The sequence below is a fragment of the Lepisosteus platostomus genome, chromosome 13 (genome assembly GCF_059453375.1).
Source record: "Lepisosteus platostomus isolate fLepPlt1 chromosome 13, fLepPlt1.hap1, whole genome shotgun sequence".
Lineage (NCBI taxonomy): Eukaryota > Metazoa > Chordata > Actinopteri > Semionotiformes > Lepisosteidae > Lepisosteus > Lepisosteus platostomus.
In genome coordinates this window covers 29,715,002-29,741,004 of record NC_142623.1, presented here as the reverse complement: position 1 = coordinate 29,741,004, position 26,003 = coordinate 29,715,002, and the positions used below count along the sequence as shown (strand labels likewise).

Sequence of the window (26,003 nt, the reverse complement as noted above, 5' to 3'; positions counted from 1 at the left end):
TCCTTCAAGCTGCTGCGCTGGCTCAGTGCCGATTTAGCCTACTGCTAAATGACACACTGACCTACTTTCTGTTGTTATTGTTCTTTGCAATATATTTTGTTTGCCTCCGTGAGGCATATTTTTTAGCTCGGGAAAAAGTATTTTTCAATCAGTTCTCGCCTGTGTTGTGTTCGCAATACTGCAATGAAAGGATTAAGGGACGTTAAAATATCCACGTAGCATTTTAACTGTGGTATCATACATTATTATTAATAGTAAACATGATAAAGATACAAATACATGTCTTTATTTCGGATTTCTTTAAAACTTTCGAGTTTCAAATTGTTTTATTGATATCTTTAAAAATAACGATACTTTTTTTGTTTGATCCCAAGAAAGGAAACATAAACATCCTTGCATTTGTAACGTTGTTTCCTCTCCCGATTTAACACAAAACATCAACCGTTTTTTTGTTTGCTAAACTCGTTACTGTGCTACTTGAAAAGCTCTCAACATTAACTTGAATTTGCTTTTAAACAGATTCGATTCGGGACTTTTGGGAGGGGTTTTGCATCTTTAACTACATTTAATTGGATACGGTGATTTTGAAATACTTTTACTATTACCGACATATCTTTTGACACATTACAGTTGCATTACTCTCAAAAGGTTCATTTTTGAAATTATTTAAGCGATATGCTTATGAACAACAAAAAACATGTGCCTTAATGCATCCTCTATATTTTTTATAATTGTGTTTAGCTCAGTGTAATCCTACTCCATCGATTTTAGAAAGCTAATGCGTTACAGTGACAATCTTGTTAGATCTGCAGTTTGTTGGGGATATACATGTACTGAAGTACTTTTCACTTTGACAGGAATATTGACCTTGCTTGGCCACCTCTATGCATTGGATTTCTTATGAAATGTACAGTAATACAATTTACTCCCTTTATTCATGTAACCTTTAATTTAAGCTTTAAAGACTTGTAGTATTTAAGTAAATTTTATGATCTATTAGCTACTGTATGATCCTATACTGCATGCAAGCATGTACAATTCATGTACAGCTTCGAGATGAAAAGTATTCAGAATAGCTGCTATCTCAGTTATTAGAAGCAAAATCAAAGAGTTTATCTCCATAGCAACGAGGTTGGAAATCCAATATTGCAGCTTGCCTTCCTAAGGCTTTACCCTCAAATGTGTTACCCTGCGTCCTCCCGTCCTATAAGAAACAGCCAGACTGAATGACAGGATAGGTGAATGGTAGATTAACTTGTCACTCACGATTGCTTTGTAAACGTTGTGATTACCACACATACAACGCACCCATTCACGAAGATAGGACAACGCAGTAGGTTGGCTGGCGGAACCGAGCAGTACATCTTCATTTTATGTATTTATGTATTTTTGTATTTTATGTATTAATAAATGTTGCAATTTAACTAGCAAACCACACTTCTTCTGTTAATTGCTGCTCTGTTCGTTTTGTATTAAAAACTAACCGTCGAAGATGATCGCAATTGCGTTCAGTGGACCAGTTTTTCAGGACAGACAGTATTTCCTTTCTACCTAAAAGGTGTTATTTTATTTCTCGAGTTAAGCGATTTAAAAGGTGGACGTAAAACTGGAAGGAAGCAGAAAACCTCACATGGCTGCTGCCACCGCGTCTGTTCATTACTGTGCGGGTTACAGCTCTTCTGCGCCTTACAGGTGAGTGGAGTACCTCCTTGTTCTCAGAAGCTAGGTGAAGCAGTACACGGTTAATAATAGTCTGGTGGCAAAGGTCTTTTGAATAGAATATATGATTGCCATAAATGACAGAACTGAACATGCACATCCTTGAAAAGCGCAACACTGCATTAGTGGTCATTAGACTGCAAGGAAGTATTACGCGCGGTGGTAAATTTTACTACTTCAGAATAAACAACTTTGCGGAATTTTGAGAAGTTGAAGTTGTATCACCTTTTTACTAGCCGTGATTGTTGATACCATTGCTGCAGAAACGAAAACGGCATATGTGCTGAGAAGGTATTTTATTATGCAGATCATCGTGTTAGTAGCTGTTAGTAGCCGTTCAGCTTTGTCACTTATGTTATATATACTCTATATATTACTTGGCAATTAGAAACTTGAAATTTGTAAAGACCGTAATTTAATGTTCATTATACATTTTTGTGAAGGAGTTTGTATTATCGTAAGTTTCTTTAAAAAAGAGGCCAATGAACAATACGTCACCCCCTACCCCAAACACACACTCCCTTCATTTGTATAACTTTTCCAAGTTTCCATCCAAAGGCCTCGAAGTGGCTTTAGACAAGCTGTAGCCGCTCTGCGCCCTTAAAGGATTTGAGTGCTTTAGCTGCAGCACTGGGAGCTTCTCCTTCCTAGTCCTCCTCCCCAAAATCTCTCGCATCTCTGTTCTAAGCTGGAGGAAGATCCATATAAATGATAAAAATGATAAATGAGACGCAGCTTGGATCCGGCGATTCCAACAGGAGGGCGAGACGGGACGCGCAGGGTTCTCGTAGCAGCGTTGATGTTTTGTTTCACCTGCCAAACAAGGCTGTTTTTACCACTATTATTATTGGTTATACGATAAAATAGAAAATAATATTCCCATGGGAGGTAAAACATCACCCATTAATAAACCCAGAAATGTGTATTTGTATATATATGTATTATTCTTATTCTTTTTAGTGGCTGAATTTGCGAAATTCCAATCGCAGTTGCAACACTAATTTGACTGTGAGTACATAATGCTTGGAGAAACACATACATGCAAGTACAGTATAGATTTGAAGCTCATTATGTGCAAACCAGTAAGGACTAGTACAGCTAAGCGGAATCCATGTTTCTCCGCTCTCACGTGTAGAGTGAGGTAGTTTGCTCTGGTTATCAAGCTGTTGGCTTGCGGGTATCAAGCTGCTGAACAGGCAAGTTGCCAGAAGGGAGGCTTTTTATGGGACACTGGCCTACATTCAGGAGGAGCGTTCAAGAATAATCCGCAGTAATGGCTTCTCTAAACGAAAAGGGAATGGCGCAGAAAAAAATGAAAAAATAAGTTTAAGGCAGAACTAGGCGCTTTGCCGTCGTGGAAGGAGGCAATAAGAACGAGTAAGTTAATGGTGAAAATAAATGAAATTCGAACGATCCTTCAAAAAAAATGCAATAAAATATTTCACTTTCTCGCCTTTGGAATGTTAACCCACATTAGAAAAGAAAGCGACGAAGTCATCTTGTTTGCGAATGATCATTGTAGACTAATAAAGCGCATAACACAAAATGTGAAAATGAGTTTCAGGTTGCATACAGCATGTGTTCTCCACGTTTTGCCTTTGAAATATGTTTTACTGTAAAGCTTGGTTTTACTGTTTTGTTTACATTGTATCGTTTGCTGTATGGAGTCACAGGGGTGTGATTAATTCGTGATATCGATTATTTTATAATACGTTTTACCGTTCGTTTTACACTGAATATATTTTTTATATTTAATTAAGCGAGAAGAATCACACTTAGCTGAGTCAGTAATGCATGTGTGAAAAGGTGTTCGTACTGTATATCTGAGGGACTTCGCTGGAAATGCAATTCCGCACCTTCATAGTGCATTAACACTTGTTTTTCTGATTGGACCCCATCAAGTTGTATTGCGTTGCAGATGAAGGTGAAGGAGATGCTACTTTTTCGAAGCTTTGTTTTGAGGTGCTTTTCTTTTGTAATCGTGCGTTAATTTTTACTTTGAGGATTTTAATCCTAATTTTATATGTAGAATAGAATTTAACTGTTCTGTATATGCGAAGGGTTTGTAAGGAAACATTTTGTGCGCTCAGAATTCTAATGGAAAGACTGACGAGTCTGTTATTTTCATGTTGCGTACAGGGTGTGTACAGGCGTATTCAGTTTAAAAATTATCCTTAATCTCTCAAAGTCACTTTCAGTGTTTGAAAATCCTAACACATTCACAGTGAATGCACAATAAGGCAAGTTGCAACAGTAAGATCCGATGTTAGATTATTATTCTGTATGAACCTTTTTAGTGTTTTACCATTGATACCATAGATTTGAAACTTTTATAAATTGTTATCCAAAAGATACTTATCAAATGGAAAAGACCAAACTATTTGGAGCACAATTCCAGACGTGGCTTGCTTTGAGAAAACCATGCCTTCAGAAAGAAATATCAATGCATCTTTAAATAATTTTTTCATTACGTGTTTATGGACATTTTACCCGACTTTAAATACAATAGTTCCTGGTGCCTAGGACCCCAGTCTCCGCTAGAGCTAATTACAGTTGAGCACCCCCTTAATGTTTTATAATGTTTAATGAAGTGATAATATTTTAAGCACACCATTTCAGTATTTTTAGACTCGTGTGACATTCACTACTGACAATTTCACAGGTCATTTTTTTAATATAGAGTTTACAGCTCTTAAAACACTGAAAGCATTTTAAAACAATGTTGGTCCAGTGAAAGTCTCAAGTAATTAAGAACATAAGAAAGCCTGTTTGGTAGTTAGTAGTTAATTGATCCAAGGATCTGATACAGACTACAGATTTCTTTAAGGAAGCCGAAGTACTGGGTTTGATCACATGGCTTAGTTTGGCAACATACCCCCATAGCACTTTGGGTGAAGAAGTACTAAATGATACAGTTATTCATCCAATTAATTGAACTACAATGGGACGAAAAATTGAAGCCCCTGGGGGTTTGAGTGGAGCTGATCTTCCAAATCTTTGGTGCACAATCTCCTTCTTCCTGGAAAATGATGTAATGATGACCAATATCCATGTGGAGGACACATTTATTGTATACAGATATATGAGTATCTATAACACATGTATAAATGTGAAGAAACATGTAAAGGTTAATTAAATGCTGAAAATATAAAGGAGAAACAACTTTTTGTCTGTTGAGCCACATCTGAAGAACACTGATATTTTTCAGCATTTAGTTGACCTTTGTTCCTTTGTTGCCAGTGCTTCCCTCTCAAAAATGTAAAAATCTGTGTATAAAGGTGCAGGCACATACCAGCCAGGGTCTGATAACCCTTCATTTTATGCCTTCTCTTTCTTTGGGAGTGGGGAGTGTGTGGGAACAGTGGTAAGGATTCTGCAGTCCTGGTACCGAGGATTTGGTATGATAAGCCCTGCTTTAGAAAGCACTAATGTGAAAAATTCTTCTTTCCTTACTTCTTGATATAACAAGAAGTGATTGTGCTTATTTTGTTTCTTTTCATGCCAGATCTGTGGATTTACTGTGGATATTAAACTTACAGGAGTTTTAAAGAGACACAGTCAAGTCACAAGTTATGCTGCTGTTTCTTGTTGGAATCTGGAAATGATCAATTTGTCTTTTTAACTGTATCTTCCAGGGTAACATTGGATGTCTCAGCATTCCTTAAATATCCAAAATGTATTCAGAGATAAGAGTAAACTAAAATTAGGATGATGCAGATTGTGGTGCAAGTTCCTGTAGGCATGCTGCTTGAATTTAAAATTCATATACTTATGTGAAATGTTATTAGAGGGGAAAAAGACATTTGTTTGCACTAAAGTGGCAGAAAGACTAAATTTAGATGGAGTGAGATCATGGTCAAACAAACTCGGATGCACATTGCAATTATGAATCAGAGCTACTGAACCTGCAATGCTTCATCCAGCTTCATATTTGAATGTTTAAGTGAACTGATAATATTTAATTAATTGAAATGCTTCATCCAACATCATATTTGAATGTTGAATGTTGAATCTGGGAAGCTGATTCATAGCGCCTCCTTCTTTGGCAGGCATCTCACTCCATAACTGAATAACTAAATGAAAGGAAATTAGTTATTTGCACACATTACAAGTACCCACTTTCTAGCAGAAATCTTCTGTCTTGACTCTTATATCAGCCCATGACTTACTAACTAATAAATGCCATAGTGTTTAACAGGCCTCTTTAGGCTGAGAAAAGAAGATAATGATGTCTGTCCAAATAGTATTCTCATTACATTTCAGAAATTATATTTACAAGAGATAAACATGTAATCCCATAAAACTATAATATAATTTAAGAACTAACTTTGTCTTTTGATTTTTTATGTATAGTCTCCTATCACTGTAGTGGAAGATGGTACAGTAAAGTTTTTTATTTTAAGTGAAATACAGAAGATTCATTTGAATAAAGTATTCAATACTATATTATCATTTTTATTTTTAAGATATACTGACTTTTAGTTTCACTGATGTGTAAATTACAATTTTGTTTAAAAGGAACATGGTATAACAGGATATATGACAGGGTTTAAATTTTAATGGCTTAGTTTCAATATATTGTGGAGGAAGAAGGTTTTTTGAGAACTAAGAATATACGCACATGAGTATGTACTGTATATACACAGTTTTGACTCCTGTTGTCTGTTGAGCCACTGTAGGAAGAAAATGTGCAAGGAGATCAGTGAATGCCCATGGCAGCTGCTACCTCAGCCCATCCCAGTTTAAGATTTAAATCAGAACCATTCTTTAGGTAATTCTTTACATACTCACTTGTCCTTTAGGGACATTGATATCTGATGGCAGGAACAAAACAGAGGGGAGGGTTAATGTGGTCCAGGTGGCCACAATCCTCCCGGATTCGTTTGGCTCATTAACTACTCAATCTTGGCCATACCATTGTAAAGATATTCTCCAATCAGCATTTTAATTATTTAATTGATAATCATCAGCATCAGTGTAAGTAAAGTGATGGCAGTATTAAGTATTGCATTGGATTGTTCCTTAAACACCTGTAATACATGATAGGTTAGACCAATTTTTCCTATTTTACTAATTAGCAAGGTGAATTACATTAATGGTGTCCTGGCTTTCCAGGGTCTGCCTTGACCAAGCTCGTTATCCAGTTATAGTCCATCAACTTAATCGCAGGAATTGTAGGACACATTTTTAAAAAGACAATTAAAATACTCTTTTAATGATTTACTGCTTTTAGTAATGTTATTTTTCTTAATGGGTTCAAAGGAGTTCATTAATGCAATTAATGCATGGAGTGAGGAACTGCTTTGAAAAAATACAGTGCGAGCAGCTACAGTGTGTGTGTTTTTCTTCTTGTTTTCCTGCACAATTGTTGTAAGCAATTCCCTTTAACACCACTGTTTGGAATTTTGCTATAACAGGTTTAAAATAAGAATCAACATGTCTACAGCAGAGATCTTAAGAACACCTAAAAATGATACTTTAATCTTTATATTTTTGTTGGGTTGTATTTTGCCTGTATGCATTATAATGTTGTGGGCCCCAGTTATTAGTGGTTTTAATTTCAAAGTTAGTTTCAAAATATGTAGATTGGTCTACCTCGATAGACCAGGAGATTAAGAGTTTGGGGACATTTCTTGCTGCACAGGTAATAAAAGATGGGTCTGGTTCACATACTGTACATAATTTTTGCTGTCTCACTCAAACCATTTTAAAGAAAGTATGTTGGGACATTAATATGTAATTTAGAAAATAATTAAATATAAAGAATATTAAAAAAGTGCAGAAGTTGCAAAAGATTTTAGAAAAGGCACAAAAAGATGTAGGTAACGCTTGTTTTTTTTTCTTAAAATATTTAATGTCTGCATATGGCAAAAATTGAAGATGAACAAACACTTCACAATTGATGTTTTCTTGGAGACAGAGGTCAGTTTTATGGTACTCTTCCTCAATTCACCTATTTTTAGGCAGTATTTTAATAGATATTTACTTTACAGATGCACAAAACAGACTATATAATGGAGCATCTTTGAGACATATTGAATATGTGAGGTCCTCAAAGTTCATGCATGTGTATAAAGATCAGATTTTCAGCTTTATATGCAGGATAAAAGGAGACTTTTCACATAAATCTTCCCAGTGCTGGATGGAATGTACTGTAACTATTTCTAACAAATGGCAAGCACTGCAGATGAAGCTTGTGATAACTTCACCAGCATAGATGAGCTGCCCCATTTTTATTATTTGCAGTGCACAGGATCTTTATCAAAACAGGGCTTGGGTTCTACTGAGGTTGACCAGCTTGTGTGGAGTTTTAATAGACACATGGTGTTTCTAGACTGATGTAGTTAATTCCCTTAGTGTCTGCTGGCTGGATTGTGCTACTGTTCAGTGTTTAGTTTCCTCCTAAGCTGTGTCATTTTTAATAATATAAAGGAATTGTGCTGTGTTTTTTCATATGATTGGATTTGGCTAACACATTTTTTGCATCCTTGTGAAGCATATATTAATGTTTAATATTTAGATAAGATCACTTTTTTAGCTATATACAATTTCTTGTATTAGGAATTTGTCTTTTTCACAAAACCCCAACTTGCTTTCACACAGACAGGGAGAGAAGCTTGGGGTCAGAGCACAGGGTCAGTCATTTATATGGCGCCCCTGGAGTAGTTGGGGTTAATGGCTTTGCTCAGGGACCCAATAGAGTAGGATTCCTCTGCCGGCCGCTGGATACAAACAGATAACCTTCCCGCCACAGGTGCAGATCCTTAGCCAAAGGGATTTTTACTAAAATAAGCATATTGTTTTTTTACATTTTTTGGGGGGGTGATATGTATCGGATCCCTACCTTCTTATTTGTCACATGTTTAGCAAGTAATAACAAAATGCACAAAAAAGAACACATGCACAGATTGCTGGACCTTGATGTTGTAATCATTAAGGTCTTGGCACTGTGTGAGGGGCAGGCCAGCTCATGCGTAGCCACAGTTCACAGAGAGTGACGAATGAGAGAACAGGTAAGTATCTTATGGAGTCTTAGCACATTGGACTCCATTGAGGTCATCACTGGTCTGATCCTTGTGCTCAGGATAATTAACAACTGGTGATTGTGGCTTAACTTCTCCACAAGCTGTTTAAAAAAACTGCCCTTGAAGCAAAGAGGCTATTCATGTGTAGGGTTTCTTTAATTTTGTAAAAAAAAAGTCTTGCGCAACCTTTGGATATGTGTTTTACCACAGCCTGAAATTTCTTACTATGTTTCACTTGAGCCTACAATGAATGAGGTCTGTTTTGCATCTAAGACGAAGCAGGTTGGTGGGGATGGGGGAGTAATAAGAATTCTGCAACAGTTGATCGTGTTTAGAAACAGCCTTATTTAGAAGTGTATGAGGATATGTACGTGTGTTTGTGGAAATGCTTGTTTTGATGCAGTCTGGTTCTGTTTCCCTCCCTTTCTGTTTGTGTGCAGAATGAAACGAGGAAGAATAAATATCAACCCGGAGAGTCAAGCCCCTTCATCTGCCGAAGAAGGAAGCAAAAAGCACAAGGGCAGATCATCAGGCTTCCGTCTCGGGGCATCCTGCAGACAGGACACCGTGCAGGACTGGGGGAACCTGCCTCACCATGTGGTGCTACAAGTCTTCCAGCACTTGTCCCTCGTGGACCGGGCGCGGGCCTCCTCCGTCTGCAGGAGGTGGAACGAAGTCTTTCACATCCCCGACCTGTGGAGGAGGTTTGAGTTCGAGCTCAACCAGCCTGCCACGTCATATCTCAAATCCACTCACCCTGACCTCATCCAGCAGATTATAAAGAAGCATGCTCAACATCTGCAGTACGTTAGCTTCAAGGTAAAGGATCTCCCGACCCCCACCCTCTCCCCAGGTTTGCACATCGTTACTGCCAGCACTTTCTAATCCGTCTGACAACCTAACCGGCTAATCTGTAGAGGGGGTTGCAATGACTCATCATCCCCAAGCACAGCATGGGATTTGAATTGGAGGCTTTATTTTGCGAACATGTGTTTGAAATATTTTAACTCGCAGCATCTTTTTTTTCTTGTTTCACAATTAGGCCTTCTTTTTCAAAACTGCGCCATCTTTCTTTTTTAAACTAAGATGCTCATCAGTGCAAATCATTGACCTATTGGTGTGTTTTGTTTTTAGAAAGACAGGCAATTGATATGTGAATGAATAGTGTAGTATCTGAATGTTATATGTTAACTTTAATAAAAAATAATATATCTTTAAAAATCAAGGGGCTGCTCATCGGTTCATCCCGTAAATGCATTGACGTAGAATATTGGTCGTGGGTCATGTGTTGCCAGCATTGCAGATTTGAGCCTGGATTGTCTCAAACTGATTGTGACTGGGATTCCCCAAGTGACAGTACAGGACTGGACGAGTATGATTCGACTTGGCTGTTCAGTTTTTGATACAACAGCAACTTGGATTCATGGGTGCCAGCGAATTGGCAGTGACATCATTGAAACATACGTAATGGTTAATTCTTTGCTGCAAAGTAGGAAGGAAAACAACTTTTTGGCTGTTGAGCCTTCATTTAGGTATGAGGGCGAGAGAGACAGGATGATGGGATATGAAACAGGGGAGAACAAAAAAAGGGTATGTGAGAATGGGCACAGTGAGTGAGAAAGTGTCCAAACAAAGGGAAATCTGAAGGTCATGTCTGTCTTTTCCAATGTGGTTCAGGGTTTCACTGTAATGCTGTGCTTATTCAACACTGGTGATTCTAAACTGGGTGGATATAAAACTGAAAATACTGGTGATTTGTGTGAAGTGAAGCTGCTTTTAAAGTTAGCGTTGCAGTACCACAATCCACTTACTTATTTTGCTTAAGGTTGACAGCTGTACTGAGTCTGCAGAGGCAGCCTGTGACATTCTCTCACAACTGGTGAACTGCACTATCAAGACTCTGGGGCTCATCTCTACAGCAAGGCCGAGCTTCATGAACGTATCACAGGTATGCATTGGCTGTTACCAGTATTGCACAGCTATACTCAAAAATGCATTAATAAGCTAACTGTTTTTGTCAGTACTCTGTATGAAGCATGTTGTCAGCATTTCGAATGGCTGTTATCTTGTCATTTAATGCACAGACTCCCTAATTTCTATAACATTAAGCACTAACATGAAAATACACCTTTGACCTCTCATGCATATACTTTTGTATTGTGCAGTTTAAATATGATGTTTTATTTCTTTACAAAGTAATATATTAAGTACAGAATGAATACAAAGAGAAATTTTAGACAGTTTGAGTGGTTATAGAATCATGGAACACATATGTAGGTTAAAAAATCATTGATTTTAAAAATCATTGATTTTTTAAATGTTAACCATGATAAGAAGCAAATTTGTTGACCTCTTGTGTCCCTACAGTCTCACTTTGTGTCTGCCCTCACGGTGGTGTTTGTGAACTCAAAGTCCCTGTCTTCGATAAAAATTGACGACACACCTGTGGATGACCCTTCTTTGAAGGTGTTGGTGGCGAATAACAGCGACACGCTGAAACTGCTGAAGATGAGTAGTTGTCCCCATGTCTCCCCTGCTGGTGAGCTAACGCAATGATTTCTGTACTGCTGGCCACACTGTTGACCCTTGTCTTTTGAGTTGATTTGTAGCATTCATAGTATATTTTATTTAGCATGATATTAAAAAAAAACATTTATCATATGTAGACTTAGGTGATTTTAAATTGAAGCAGTGTTCTAGGTGTTATGCACATATTCAGTAAATCCAGTCTGATTTAAAACAGCAATATAAAAGTTATTTTTTATTACATTTATTTTTTGTTAGAAATATGTAGCAAGGTCTTCTGCAGTTCTCTTTGGACATCTGTTTATTCTTAGAACTAAACAGAAGAACATTGCAGGTTAATAAAATAGTTAAGTAGGTAGCTGCATCAGCATGCGTAGGCTGCAAAATAATGGTTTATTCCATGCTGAAAAGAGAAGAAAAGAAACACAACGTTTCAGCTGTGGAGCCTTCTTTGGATGTCAATATAATAAAATATGATAAAATAGTTGGAGAAGAACTACTAGTTGAAAAAGAATGATTGCAGATTCAAGCATACTGTCTTTATAGGGTAGAAAATAATTGTCTAAGGTAGATGGAGCTCATGGTTTTAATGACTGTAAGGAGAACAATCACTATGTGCGTATAGCACATCCGTTTGTGCCCTTCTGTAGTAAGAGTTGCTAAGAGATGTAGCTCATTCACTGCACTCTAGGTTGACCTGATTTTCTGGTTGTCTATACTGTGTGTTGCCAGAGACTTTGAAAGAAGTGAATTATTCAAGTACATGAAAATTGATTCTGGGCCGGCACTATTTTCTGTTCATTAAAGGAGAAAATTACATTTTGTCCAACACTGCTTTCAGAAATCCATTTATCTGCGTAATACTGCACGCGGTGTTTAGTTTGTAAATGTCAGTGATTACTGAAAATTGTATATGCCATGAGTTGTATATGCACCACTTGCGCAGATGCTTAATTAACTGTTGAGTGGAATTAACTATTTTTTAATTCATGGTTGCTTGAAGCACTTGGTTATAAATGTACTTGGTACATAGGGCTCTGTGGTTACTGCCCTCAGACTTCTTAAGTCTTATAAAGAACATTGCATATAAAAACTGAAACCTAATGAGCTGTAATTAATTCCCCTTTGTTTGGCAAAAAAACGTTTCTGTACAACATGAAGTTAATGCCTAACATTATGCCATTCTTCTGCAATATGTCAACAGACGGTTTAATAAATCCCCACCCATGTACAGTATCTTTGAATCCAGTTTCCATGTTGTTTAAAGCTCTTAATTTGTATTTGTCAACCTTTATCTTTTTGAATGTTTGTCAGATGACAAAATATTTGGTTTTTATCTGTTACTACATGTATTTAAGGGACACTCAACAAGTCTTGCTTGTTAAAGAACAGGCTAGAAGCTGTAATGATACTTACCACCACTAAAGCTGTTACTGGTTGAGTGATGCCTGGTTTTAGCCTTTATTAAATGTGTGCTGAATGTCAAATCAAGCTACTGAGAAATTTGCTGTTTTAAAATGATCAGAATAGTCTACGAAAACAGGGGGCAGCTTAAGTACATACTTCTTAGAACAGTGCACTGCAAAAAATGTTCTGTATGCCTGAATGGCGTATTGTGATTCGAATGCCTTGTATTCAAACATATTTCAATTTTCCATGGTCCTTTCTCGTATAGGTATTCTTTGTGTGGCAGACCAGTGCCATGGCCTACGGGAGCTGGCGTTGAATTATCACCTCCTGAGTGACGAACTGCTCTTGGCTCTGTCGAGTGAGAAGCACGTGCACCTGGAGCATCTTCGCATCGATGTGGTCAGTGAGAACCCTGGGCAGACTCAGTTCCATACCATCAAGAAGAGGAGCTGGGATGCCTTGGTGAAGCACTCCCCCAAGGTCAACATCGTCATGTACTTCTTCCTCTACGAGGAGGAGTTTGACCCCTTCTTTCGCGAGGAGACCCCTGTCACGCACCTGTATTTTGGCCGGGCCGTCAGCAAGGAGATGCTGGGGCGCATCGGGCTGAACTGCCCCAGGCTGGTGGAGCTCGTGGTGTGTGCGAATGGCTTCGAGCCCCTGGACGATGAGCTGATCCGGATTGCAGACCGCTGCAAGAACCTGACGGCCATTGGGCTGGGGGAGTGTGAGGTCACCTGTAGCGGCTTCATCGAGTTCGTGAAGATGTGCGGCGGGCGGCTGACCCAGCTTTCCATAATGGAGGAGGTCCTGATCCCAGACAACAGCTATAATGTGGAGCAAATTCACTATGAGGTGTCTAAACATCTCGGGCGGATGTGGTTTCCAGACATGATGCCGACTTGGTAAAGGCCATCTAATGTCTAAACTCATCCTCCTCATAATGAAAGGTCCCAGAAGGGAATCTTGTGCAAGAATCTTCAAGAAAACAAAAAAAAAATCCAGTAAGGATGGATCTCCTTTTCATAGGTATACTAGTGCAGAGTTTGCGATTCTTGAAAGCACAGAAAATGGAACCTGACTGAGCTGAGAAATTATGAGGCAGTGAGGGAGGTTTATTTTACTTCTTTTGCTTTTTTCCTTCCACTACGTGCTGTAAGAGCTGAATCCACCCTTTCTTTAGGAACAGCAGTTAACGCCCTGATCCTTTAGAATCCAAAGATGATGTCTTGTGAAAGAGATGGTCATTACCAAGTTGTAAATAATGTTCAAATAGGAGGCAATGTAGAATTAAATGAGGAGGTCCGAGAATGAAGTAACTACATAATGAACAAAACAAAACTGATAACAACATTTAACAGAATCCGTTTTAATTTACATATTGCCATAGAGCATTAATCAGTATCCTTTTTTATGGAGCTAAGGATTTTTTTGTACAATTTACACATGGCTATTAATAGCTGTTGCGTTGTCTTTTAAGACGTTTTCTTTTAGCAGGTTGCGTCCATGGACAGTTTGTGAATGCATTTATGCATTTTAAGAAAAAAAAAACATTTCAAATGTCTGATTCCTTTGAAGCCGATTATATCGGGCTTTTTAAAGTATGACTTGAGCTCTGTTTGTCCTGTGTAAGGAGTCAGAGGAGATGACATATTGTTAATAGATATAAGTCATTGGCTTCTCCATATTTGCTGCGCGATTTAGCACTTGATCTCTTAAAACTGTAAATACATAATAGTTTTTATTTCCATTTGAAATAAGAACAGCAGACTTTATGAAAGCTCCATTTGCATCGATAGTTAAGACTTTTTAATTTCCTTGTCAGCTAAGTGGCAAATGAGATGTGGTAAAGGTTGATATTATTTTCTGCAGCAATGTCCGTGTGATTTATTATGTATTTGCTAAGGCTTATTTCTAGGATTTAGGGCTGAATTTGACAAATTAATTGTGTGTAGTGATTCTATCTTTTAATTTTTTCCAGTGTTTTTAGATTTACACAGGAAAAAGGTGTAGTTCAAAAGAGAAGTTCTGTTGTCATATTTTTGTTTGAACATCCTTAACCAAGCTGATAGCTTGTGGGATGCTGTTCGAAGTTCTTTGTTACCAGTTTTGTAAAGGTGATTGTAGAAGTTATAGGGTTAAATCCAACAAGCAATAAGACAGACATGGGGAAAAAAGGGCTTGGAACTGCTCTTTTTTCCACACAGAGTTTTTCTCAGTGGAACAAATTTGAACAAAAATACTTTCACAACCGTCATGTTAGTTGTTTTGTAAAGCTTAAGCACACTAAATGATTTGTCTTCATTAAGCATATCTGTATTGTATGCAGAACTGCTTCTTTGAATCAAAATTGTTTTGTAATTGTTATTAGGTACTATAGTGATGATCGATGGATAATATCCAGCTGGAACATAGGGACTGAAGCAGTTTCAAATTACAGAAAAATTGCAGGACATTGGTTTGTAGTCAGAAGTTAAAATTCTAATTATTGAGGTGTATATAAAAATCAACATGCTAAATTAAGGTAATGTAAAAAAGTTAATTAATGGAAAATTTTAAACATTTAAATATGATTTATTTCATTCTTCTGGTGAAACGTGCATAATAGCTCATCGACTCTCCCAATGATTAATATGAAAGCATCCCATCCAATTAGCAGTATTTTGTATGATGCATTGATGATGAAAAGTGATCCAAAGTGAAACAGGAATAAAATTACAATCAGTTCTTTTAAAAATACAAATAGAAGAAGAAGAATTATTTCACCAGAAATGTTTGGCAGACAATTAAAATACAGCCAAGTAAAATGGCTGAAGGAGATATTTTTGAGTTTTGGGATTTTTGTATTGTTTCTATTTTTGCTAGGCTCACTTCAAATCACAGTATTCAAACTGCACACAAGGTTCTATCTTTAAGCTTTAAATGTTGGCTATTTAGAGGTAAAAGGTGAAGAACAAAAATCAGACTAAATCTAATCTTTTACCGATTACAAGTTCTACTTCTCACCTGTTGGCATACATCTTTCATCTTTCCAATATCACGCATTAGGGGGAGGAGGCCTGAATCGTTCTTCATTCCCCTTATGAAAATGTTCTTTGTGGATACTGTCCAGGAATCCTTATTCTATGATGCTGGAGAATGAGGTTCATTTATTCATTCCTTAAGGTGCACATATTTGCTGTTCCACTTTCAAGGATAAGGGCCACAGAACATAACCTTAATCATTTTGAGTGCTTAATTTTGATTCGGGATTAAATACAGAATGAGAAATGGCCATTCCGTTCTGTTCTCTGTTCGTCCTAGAAATTCCAAGTTAAAATACATGGCTTTGTAAGACACTTTTTGAGTTACTGAACAGATCCTAGTACTATTATTTGTTATTAATAAAATGCTAGTTTGCATAGGTCTGTATTAGTACTTTTACTCATAATTTGATGTTGCAGCTGAGATATTTAAGGCAAAGAAATATATTCCCTCACCTGAATTGTCAGTTTCGAAGGGGATTTTTTAATATTTCTCTGTTTAAAAGGGGAGTACTAAATACCAAATGTCTAATATTTAGGTAAACAATCAACTTAGTGTTTTACCAAACTTAGCTTTTGCCTTTTGTGCAAATTAGTTTAATATACTTATCAGATTTAAATATTTATCTTGTGCTGATGCTGTATGTACAAATCTTATACAACCAATAAAAAATCACAATTAACAAAGCACTTTAAAATAGATGAATATTTGATTGTGAAAACCATGTTTACATTTTTTTTCTATTTAAGGCAAATCCTTTCATATTTTGTGGGCCATAAAAAAAAGAGAGAGACTTCCTTCGGAAAATGTTCAGGGCAATAAAGGACAATAGTACAAGGAGGTAGCTGCGTCAGCATGCGTAGTCTGCAAAGCAACAAGTAAAAGGTTTATTCCATGCTGAAAAGAAAAGAAAGGAAACGCAACATTTCGGCTGAAATGTTGTTTCTTTTTTTTCTCTTTTCAGCGTGGAATAAACCTTTTACTTGTTCCTCATAAAGGGCAATATACAGGTATGTGGCACAAGTAAAACCATGTGCTTAAAGGTGAGCCTTGCATTATCCACACACACATTTAATCAGTATCTAACAGAAAGAATACACTTTATAAAAGCAGTTACCTGATTGAATCCAACTTTGGTCCCAAATGCCAATGGGTGCCTCAGAATTTAATTCAATCTGGATTGCTATTGTGTTTGTTTGATTTTTTCACAGCTGTACTCATACGCATTAGACACTCTGAATATGTGGTTATGGTTCCTCTTTAAAAATGTGTTGTCCACGATTGATAAGACAATTTCAATCTTGAGCTTCTTTTTTAAATTTACAGGGTTAAATAAACTAAATATAGGTGTTTTTCTTTTGGTGGACATGTTTAAATTCTGCCTTAAAGTAGCTTAATTGTGTTCCAGTTTGAAACTATACGTATACATTATCTAAATACATGTAAACAATGGTGTTGCAATCCTGAGGTTGTTTTGAAACATTCTTTTGTTGACACGGATTGTAGAAATGTCTTGAATTTTGTTACAAAGAAATAAATTAACACTTGATCAAAACATTCAATGTCTTTTCTGGTTCAGTTTGTACTTCCTGTGTATATGTAGTTTCTCCTCGTGTTTTATTTATTTTTGACCTCTTGCACCCCTGACACAGCAGCAGCTAGTCTGTCGTTCACTTTCCCCCCTCTGAGACCGCACACCTGTGGGCTGATAGTATAGTCAGGGTGTTACTGCTTGGCGAGTGGATGAAGAGAACTGCGTCTTGCTGAAAGGCTGAGGAATCCAAATGCTTGATCCCATTGAGCTGATGGATATAGCCGAACCAGATCGGAGTTTCAAAGGCAGGCAAAGATAGCCGAACAAGACGGGCGATGGCAGGTGAGAGCAATCTGAGGCTGGAGGGGAGCACAGCAATTGGGGCACAGCAGGCCAGGGGCATCAATAACCATGGCTGGTCAGTTAGAGATACAGTATTTTGCCACTGGTCCAGTGCTCAGCTGTGTAAGTGGGGTGCTGATAGACTGAGTGTATTTCTTGAAAGCAGGTTTGTTGTGCTTTGAACACTTCTCTTGCCAGAAGGTAGCTCTATGACAGAGTACCGGAACAGGATTAAATATCCTGGACTAACGAACTAATAACCTGTTAAGTGGAGGCGGGCAGTTGAGACAAGCAGCATGAGCGAGTCGTCACAGCCCTGGGAGGTGTTCAATTCTCGACAGGTGTTGTCACCTGTCAGCCCTAGCTCAGCTGGCCATCTTTGTTCCTCAGCAGCACACTTCAACCCCATTGAGCCTGGCAAGGGAACAACCTGCCCACCACTTGTGGTGCCCCCTAGTATAGACTAAGCTATATTTTCCCAGGTATTCCTAGTTATTCACTAGGTCCCACAAGCCTGTAAGCCATCTCAACTCATTCAGTCAAACCAGAAGTAGGCTGCACAGCTGAAAAATAATGTTTCTTTTCTGAAACTTCTGTAAACTCTCTAATATACTGTATGTGAAAAATGGCATACACTGCTTCTGTTCATCCTGCAATTATATGAAACTAATACTGGAAAATAGTTTATAGTCAAACAATAGTAACTGCATATTAAACTAAATATATTTGTTATATTTTATTTGTAATGAACAAGAGTCTAAGAGTATATAATAAATGGGGAAAAAGGAAAATGAGCTCTACACAAGGTTGAAATCGATCCTAAATTTAATTCATTTAAAACATTTGCAATACCTATTATGATTTTAAAAAGCCACAAACAACATGAAAGCATGTTCACTTTATAAAGTAATTAAAATATGAATGCAGGGCATCCAGTCCTGGTCCTGAAGAGCAAGTGAGTCTGCAGGTTTTCTAGGTGTCTTTAAAGCAGTACTTGAAGAACTGAGAGAATCTGTTAAGTGTACCAGTCCCTGGATGTTTTAGTTCATTTACTTTCAAGATTTAATGAAAGCCTGCAGACACTTTGGCCAGGACCCTGGCAATTGGCTTATATAATCTTTGATTTATATGAAAGTAGCTGTAAAGCATATAACTTGTAGTGTATGCATAGTGAATGAAAAATATTTATGTGAAAGATCAGCAGTCTGGCTACCACATAACCTGAGAAATGCAGCACAACAGTGAAAATGGACAAAGCAACACTTATTGATGATAAGCAAGAGTTTGTATCAGATAGGTACAAAGCTCATGTGATTGTAATAAAAGAGTTCAAAGATGATTATAAGCCAGGCCAAAAGGAATCAGATATTTGTTCCCCCCAAATTTGGCTGGAACAATACAACTGTTCTTGGCCCTGAAAAAATTAGCCCTCAGCAAAGATTAATTAAAAAACTATTAAAAATTAGGATAAAAGTTCTACTTTGTCAGCATAACTGTAAATATTGTTGAATTTCCTCAAATGTATCTATAAATCAAAATTAACAGCATATATTCCGAGATAAACACAGTACTGATCTGAGCCAATTTTGTCTTAAACATAACCTACTGCATTTTAAGAGCGTTGTAAATGATAATTTGTGTTTTTGTTGGTGACGGTCGCCATCTAGTGCTGCGTTATAGACAGTGCCATGCACAGACTATACTTTTTCTTTGCAGCCTACGCATGCTGACGCAGCTACAGTACCCACCTGAACGACTATTAATAAAATGCGTTCTGCCCTCTACTGGTTATAATAGAACTTCTACAACATATATACTCTCTTGGAGTAATTATCCGGTTACAATAATATGATTTATTATTCATTGTTTTTGTATTGGAAAATACTCCCGGGACACTAAAGTTTAATGGAATTGCCTTGTAGGTCAAGTAATATTTAGCAACAAACTAGACTCATGCCCACTTTCTATTTCAAAGCACGATACACTTTAAATGTAGGGTGTAGGATCAGATTTGTCACACATCTGGAGATGAAGGTGAGAGGTGATCCCAGAATACTTTTCCTGCATAGGGAGCACGTAGCCCAGGCTCTCGCCTTTGGAGACGAATCCTTTGTATCGGCTGGGACGGATATTGAAAATCTTCACGCAGTGCACTTTAAAAGATAAAAAGGTGAATAGGCAGATGGATTGATCAATGGATATGTAGATATTTTCTAAGCAGTCCTTTTTAGTTATAATATTATTATATAATAGTATATACTACTACATATGCCTGCTTTCTTTTACAATTAAAAGAAAAAATGACCCTGCAAAATGTCTGTAAGAATACTGCGTTTTAGCTAAATTATGTGACTTGCCTACAAACACGTTTGACACAAAACTATTGGTTTTTTTGAGACAGTTGAAAGCCAATATATCTGAAAATCTGTGTTAAGAAATTATACCTGTTTTGTTATGAAGAATCTGTTCAAGTCTGAGCAAAAGAAACCCAAAAGCTTGCTGTAGAGCAGGCCAACTCTTGACTTTATATATGTTATAAGGAAATCTTATTAAGCAACCTTCTGGATAGACTTACCTACAATCATCAGTATCTGGAATCTGACATCGGAATCCATCTCAATTTATTTCTCAGTATCACTAAAAAGGCTTTACTAATTAATAGCTTGTCCTAGCCAAAGCCATGAAAGCCATATTTTACTGTGATTTTAATAAACATTTATTAATAGTCTTCTCTGATATGAACTTCACTCTTTGTTTTCTTTCCAAAATTGCTTGCTTTACAAAAACAGCATAAGCTGCTGTGTGACCTAAAGTGTATCTTTCCTTTAATGAACTGTTTTCTCTCCTCACTTAATTACGGCTAATGGCAGCATGGTTGTTTTTCAAAGCAAACCAGCCAGTTTGTGTATATATGTGAAATGGAAGCTAATGAGAGATTGCAGATGTAATCTTAATTACCATCGTTGCTGTCAGATGTTTGTGCACTCCTAGCCTTTTGTGAGATATTAACATTTCTCAAGCTTCCTGGGTCAAGTGTTACAGAGAATGTGGAGTTCATCAAAACATCTTCGTGCACATTGGCTAGTTTACATTACACTAATTTTTGCTTGGCATAATCAGACAATGGTAATATTATTGCACATATGTAGCTCATCATTTGTTTCAAACACAGTAAGATTTTTTTAGCTGCTGAAGATGTAGAAAAAAGATAATTTGATGTCTTGTTACTTTGTTTAAATTGAATGTGCTGTGAGATTAAATCAGTTCCATTTAGCACCGTCATTATATTTGCAGAAAGGTGGGCAGACACCTCAGGACTGAGATGGGTTAGTTTTTCCTTTGGGAATAAGGTGCTTATGAAACCGGACACTGAGGCATCATATCTCACCTGAGTTTGAGAGTTCAACACCGTCATCATTAGTGCTGGAATCCCCATGTGGCTGAACTCGACCCCTCAACATGCCTGTGAAGGGAGCGTGGACAACTGTGTAATCATCACACACTATGTCCACAGCCTTGTGGACGTGACTGCCCCTAGGGTACAATGATATAGAATTGAATTCAACAAAGGCAAAAGAAGAAAACACACACAAAAGTTTACAATTTGGCATTTTATGGATTTAGTACCCATTTCATTTCTTTAGGAAAAAAAAACATGTTTTGTATCTCTGTGAATTAGCCCAAAGGATTGATTTGGAACAGAGCTGGGGTGGTGCAGTGGCTATGTGGCTAAGGATCTGTGCCTGTGCTGGAAGGTTGCTGGTTCATATCCTGCAGCTGGCAGAGGTATCCTAATCTGTTGGGGCCCTAAGCAAGACGCTTAACTCCAACTGCTCCAGGGGTGCTGTATAAATGGCTGACCTGTGATCTGACCCCAAGCTTCTTGCTCTGTCTGTGTATCTCATGGAGAGCAAGTTGAGATATGTGAAAAAAGACAAATTCCTGATATAAGAAAATGTGTATGGCCAATAAAGTGATATATATATATATCTCTCATCTTATAGATTAATGAGGGAATTTCATTATTGACTTACTATTCTCATCTGCCTCATAAAATATTTCAGATTTAGTTGATTTTTTTGTCATTGTCTCAGATACCTTTTATCAGACCTGGAAAAACTACAAATTATCAGTTTGGAAAAGGCTTTTTGTAACTTGTCCAGCTAAACATTAAACTCTTAGAGTAGCTAAATTAGCTGGTAGCATTAAAAACACTAATTAATCAGTGTGAAATCTTAGAAGGAAACATTTCAGTAGTTATATCAAACAGCAAAGGATGCAATTGACAAAGCCTTGTAGTTTTTTTTCTTTTTTGCATAACAGTGGCATTACAAAGGTGGAGATTTAAGTATATTTATTCTCAAGTACAGTAACAAATGAATGTATTCATTTAAATTTACATGCATCTCATAGTTTTGAAGTTAGGGAACTGTTAACCTTTTATTAACTCTGGATCAATAAGCTACAGCAGTAGCAACTAAATCAGCACAATGTGACAGTACTGTATATTCTCCTATGAAAGCCTCTTATTTGATGTTGTTTTTAATGATCTATAACAATTAAAATACAATTAGGAACAATATTTGATCACTGGTCAATACATTAGCTCCCATTGTGCTGGGCCTCCGTAAGCAACAGGAATGCCTTGGACAGGATGTCACTGTATAGGTTTTGAAATATCTAGAGCCGCGTCTCATTTGGGGCTGTGATGAAGTAAATGGGGTGTGGGATTGAACGGCGTGTTCCACTGGTTCCGGCTGATTAAAATAGGATTGAGATGTACAGTAGGGATTGTTCTGGCCAGGGAAGGTGATGGAAGTGTGCTTCATGCTTATAAAGTCAACCACATATTGCTTGCCACTGAGAGATGATTCACTTGACTGGGGGCTCATGGAATTTTTTTAGGCCAGGATGTGTATAACAAAGATAGCATTTCCTTCTCCATTTTAAAACAAGAACATTTGAAAGGGTGGTATATTTTTGCCGATTGATATCCTGTCTTGTTTTAAATGAGCGTAGGTTTTGCTGTAAAAACAGGTTTCAGTAACCTATTTAGAGAAAGCCTGAGGTGACAGAGGATTCTAAAAATAGCACTTGTTAAATAATATCCTTGCACTTGTGGTTTTGCTGTTTTTCCTCTCAGAATGGTTTTACTCATAAATACCTTCTGTATAAAATCTTTTTAAGGTTGTGTCTACTGGATTTGGTTCTAGAGAAACACACAGTAGAAATAAATAACTGCCAGTAGGATACCTTTTAGAATTGAAATGTCCACAGCCAAATTTGTCACAGCCCCTTACTCTGTTCGAATGGTGACCAGAACATAGAACATCCCATGCCCCAGAATCTGGAAGAGGGGATGGAGAGTGAAATGTAAAAACAAAGAAAGCCACAGCTGTATTGACTCAGAAAGCAATAGAGAGCAATGTTTTCAACAATGGCAGAGGTATAGTAAGTGCTATAGAAATTATTAATAACTATAAAGAAAAAAAGATCTAAAGCTATTTTAATCCCTCTTTCCTCTCCAGCGGGTTTATAAGACTGTGACTCACCACATTATATGAGGTAAAGATTCTTTAAAACAAATGTTGTCCAAGTGGATGTTGATAACAAAAACATAATCCTGATCAAAGCCTAAACCAACCCAAAGGGTCATGGGGGTGTAGTCCTTTTTTTAACCCGTTATAGCGTCATCAATAACACACAAACAGATTCTTATTGACAGGTATTATAGGGATCTAAGCTTGAATAATATGTTGTGTGCATAGCTCTGTATAATTGACTTAGAATGTTGTAACTGCTAAAAAGAGATGCTCTTGGCAGGTTACTAACATCCACACTGCTTTCTGTCTCTTTGGCTGCTGTGTAGCTGCTCTATCGATTTCCAGTGACAGTGCTCCCGGTGGGTCAGATTGCCTGGTACTGTACCTTGCAGACAGCACTGACGGGTTGCAGGGCCTGCACACTTGCTCTTCAGGTATCTCCCTGCGCAGACGTATGAGGAACGTTGACAAATGCCTCCAATTCTGCTACAGGCAACATCGCTTTTCACTTTCTTCGCCTCTCTCTTTGGAGTGGCAAGACCATGACATAACAAGAGCCCTATAACAAAGAAGAATAATGAGTAAGGGCAAATGTACTGTACAGTAGTATTAATACTTATACAGTAAATGCATCTGGATATCAATTATACTACTAGTAATAATAATATCTGTAACTATGCATGGTTTGGATTTCAAAATATTAATGGAGTTCAAAATCAAAATCATGACATTGAATACCAGTTTTGTGGTCCATTTCCCTCTCTATGGGTAATTATATTTTGCAACAGCAGCCAGAGTGGTGGTTACGTACAGTTATAGTCACCTTCACTGACAGGTAATTAATTCCCATTGCACTTAGCAGCCCCTGTAAATTAATGCCTGTAACCTTAATTGAAATGAGTTAGTTCTCACTAGAGGACAATTGTAATGACAGTATCCCTGGATGCCAAGCACACTTTTGTGGCAGCTTTTAGCAAAGAAAAACATTCTAACCAATTGATGTCAGCAGGTTACCTCACTCTGCTTATCAGGAAATATAAGTGAAATAAAATGGAGTAAGCATCCTGATCTTCTGTCTCCCTCCTGACAGATATAATATAGGAATATTCTTCTGTTATGGCAGTGTCAGAGGTTTTATTTAGGCAAATATTGCTCCAGAAGCTTCCTATTGCAGTTATAAAAGTTAAAGAAAATTGAGAAGAACTGCTGTTCTCCTGTACCAGCCTGGGATAGGCTGTTACCATACGTAAACACATACTTTACAGTTGCATTATTATGACAATGCAAAACAAATGTTTGAAATAAAGAATATACAAGTGTATGTTTTCTGGGCCAGTGACAATTCATTTGAATGTTCCTGGCAAAATGTAATTAAGCCTCAAATGTTTCACATATCACAGTGATCTCTCTCTCAGAGCTCAACGATTCAGTCCACATCTTCTGTTTGTCTCATTGTACAGTATATACACACAGAAGAGTTTGTTTAGTGAATTTGTAAATTATTCATCAAATATGTTTAACTGCTGGGTTATTTATGCACTCATAACAACATGATGCTGGTTACTTCTGAAGTCATGTCATCACTGAAGCCATGACCATAGCAAACTTCTATCACCCATATGGCTGCTGCCCTAAAAAGCAAGGCAACTCTTAGAGACAAAAGACAAAAGCGACAAGGCAACATGGACCTGCTGTACACAAAGTAAGATCTAGAGTGTAGAACATTGAGGACCTTGATATTACAGTTCAGATCCTGTACCAGTCGATTTTTATCTGTTCAGCTCAAAGATGGACTTCAATGATGACAGTGAGGTCTATATGGTGGTACAGCATTCTCTCTGGAACTCATCAATATTATTTTCTGAACCTTGTGAAATGGTGACAAAGTTTAGCGATATGCAAGTGGTCTATGCCGAAACAAAAATAATAAATAGTCTTCGCCACCTGATAATCATGTTAAGCACATAATTTACACATTTGCTTTAATATTGTATTGATTAACTGTGATGTAAATACATGGTTTATCAGAGTTGTTTCTTTGGTAATATGTTTTTTGTTGTTTTATTATCCCAGACCTCTGAAATTATCGGTGTGCATAAAAATAAAGTTAAGTAACAGTTCATATAGTGTTTTTTTTTACATACTTTGAAACTTTACTTACAACATGCAAGAACCACTGAGATAAAAGGTGTCTTTACTGACATTCTCATCTTTTCTTTATTGGATGCTTAAACAGAAAAACAGAACAAAACAAGTTTTCTTCAATGACCACCTTTAACATTTGCTTTTTCACTTCTTCACACTTCCCTACACTTTAACACTTTACATGGTTTTACATAACACTTCCTTACAAAACAGGCATTCTTAAAAATAGTTTGCAATGAATTGGCACGTACTGTACGTAGCCTTCTCTAGATCATTAAATGTAGCATTAAAGATCTAAAAACATTCAAACCAGAACAAACACAGTGCAGGGAAAGCCTTTATAATTATATATCTCAAGCAATAAATATGATCAATTTCAAATCACAGATCAAAAGAAGAAAAAGACCAATGTAGCGGTATCTCTTACCAGTCCATTCGATTCTAACTGCACTCTCAGGGTGGCACAAAGAGACTGCTGTTTAATCACTGCTCAAGTCACAAATGAAGTGCTGGTAGTAGGTCATCTTCTGTGTGTCAACATTTAGATTGGCAATAAAATACATATACTTGGGCACATGTCTCACAGTGTAGGCTGTTCCTTCAACTGTGAGTTATTTTTAAATAATAGGGACAAACAGTGTGTTTCAGACATAATTCAATAGCAAAGGAAAGTGCCTTGTGTTTGAAAATATAACTCACACTGAAACTGGGCACAGTGCATTTTTTAGTTTTTAC

General features: G+C 37.2%; 2 protein-coding genes across 3 annotated transcripts; one reads left to right on the top strand and one right to left on the bottom strand.

Annotated features, from left to right (window-relative positions):
* Positions 1–1,389: 1,389 nt before the first annotated feature.
* fbxl3l (F-box and leucine-rich repeat protein 3, like) lies at positions 1,390–17,266 on the top strand. Of its 2 annotated transcripts, none has more exons than XM_088604057.1 (5): positions 1,390–1,692; positions 9,185–9,563; positions 10,570–10,692; positions 11,112–11,283; positions 12,946–17,266. In XM_088604057.1, exons 1-5 carry the CDS (start codon positions 1,631–1,633, stop codon positions 13,587–13,589), a joined length of 1,380 nt encoding a protein of 459 aa, XP_088460183.1. In that variant the 5' UTR covers positions 1,390–1,630; the 3' UTR covers positions 13,590–17,266. The 2 variants fall into 2 exon arrangements, with proteins under 2 accessions (XP_088460183.1, XP_088460184.1); XM_088604058.1 differs by lacking the exon at positions 1,390–1,692 and adding an exon at positions 2,850–3,096.
* A 1,121-nt stretch (positions 17,267–18,387) lies between these two features.
* Positions 18,388–25,803, bottom strand: LOC148650341 (leukocyte cell-derived chemotaxin-2). Its single transcript, XM_088604059.1, has 6 exons — positions 25,696–25,803; positions 25,285–25,350; positions 23,509–23,682; positions 22,834–22,927; positions 20,969–21,114; positions 18,388–19,733 (listed from the first exon to the last, which is right to left on the bottom strand). Exons 2-6 carry the CDS (start codon positions 25,331–25,333, stop codon positions 19,567–19,569), a joined length of 630 nt encoding a protein of 209 aa, XP_088460185.1. The 5' UTR covers positions 25,334–25,350; positions 25,696–25,803; the 3' UTR covers positions 18,388–19,566.
* Positions 25,804–26,003: the final 200 nt, after the last annotated feature.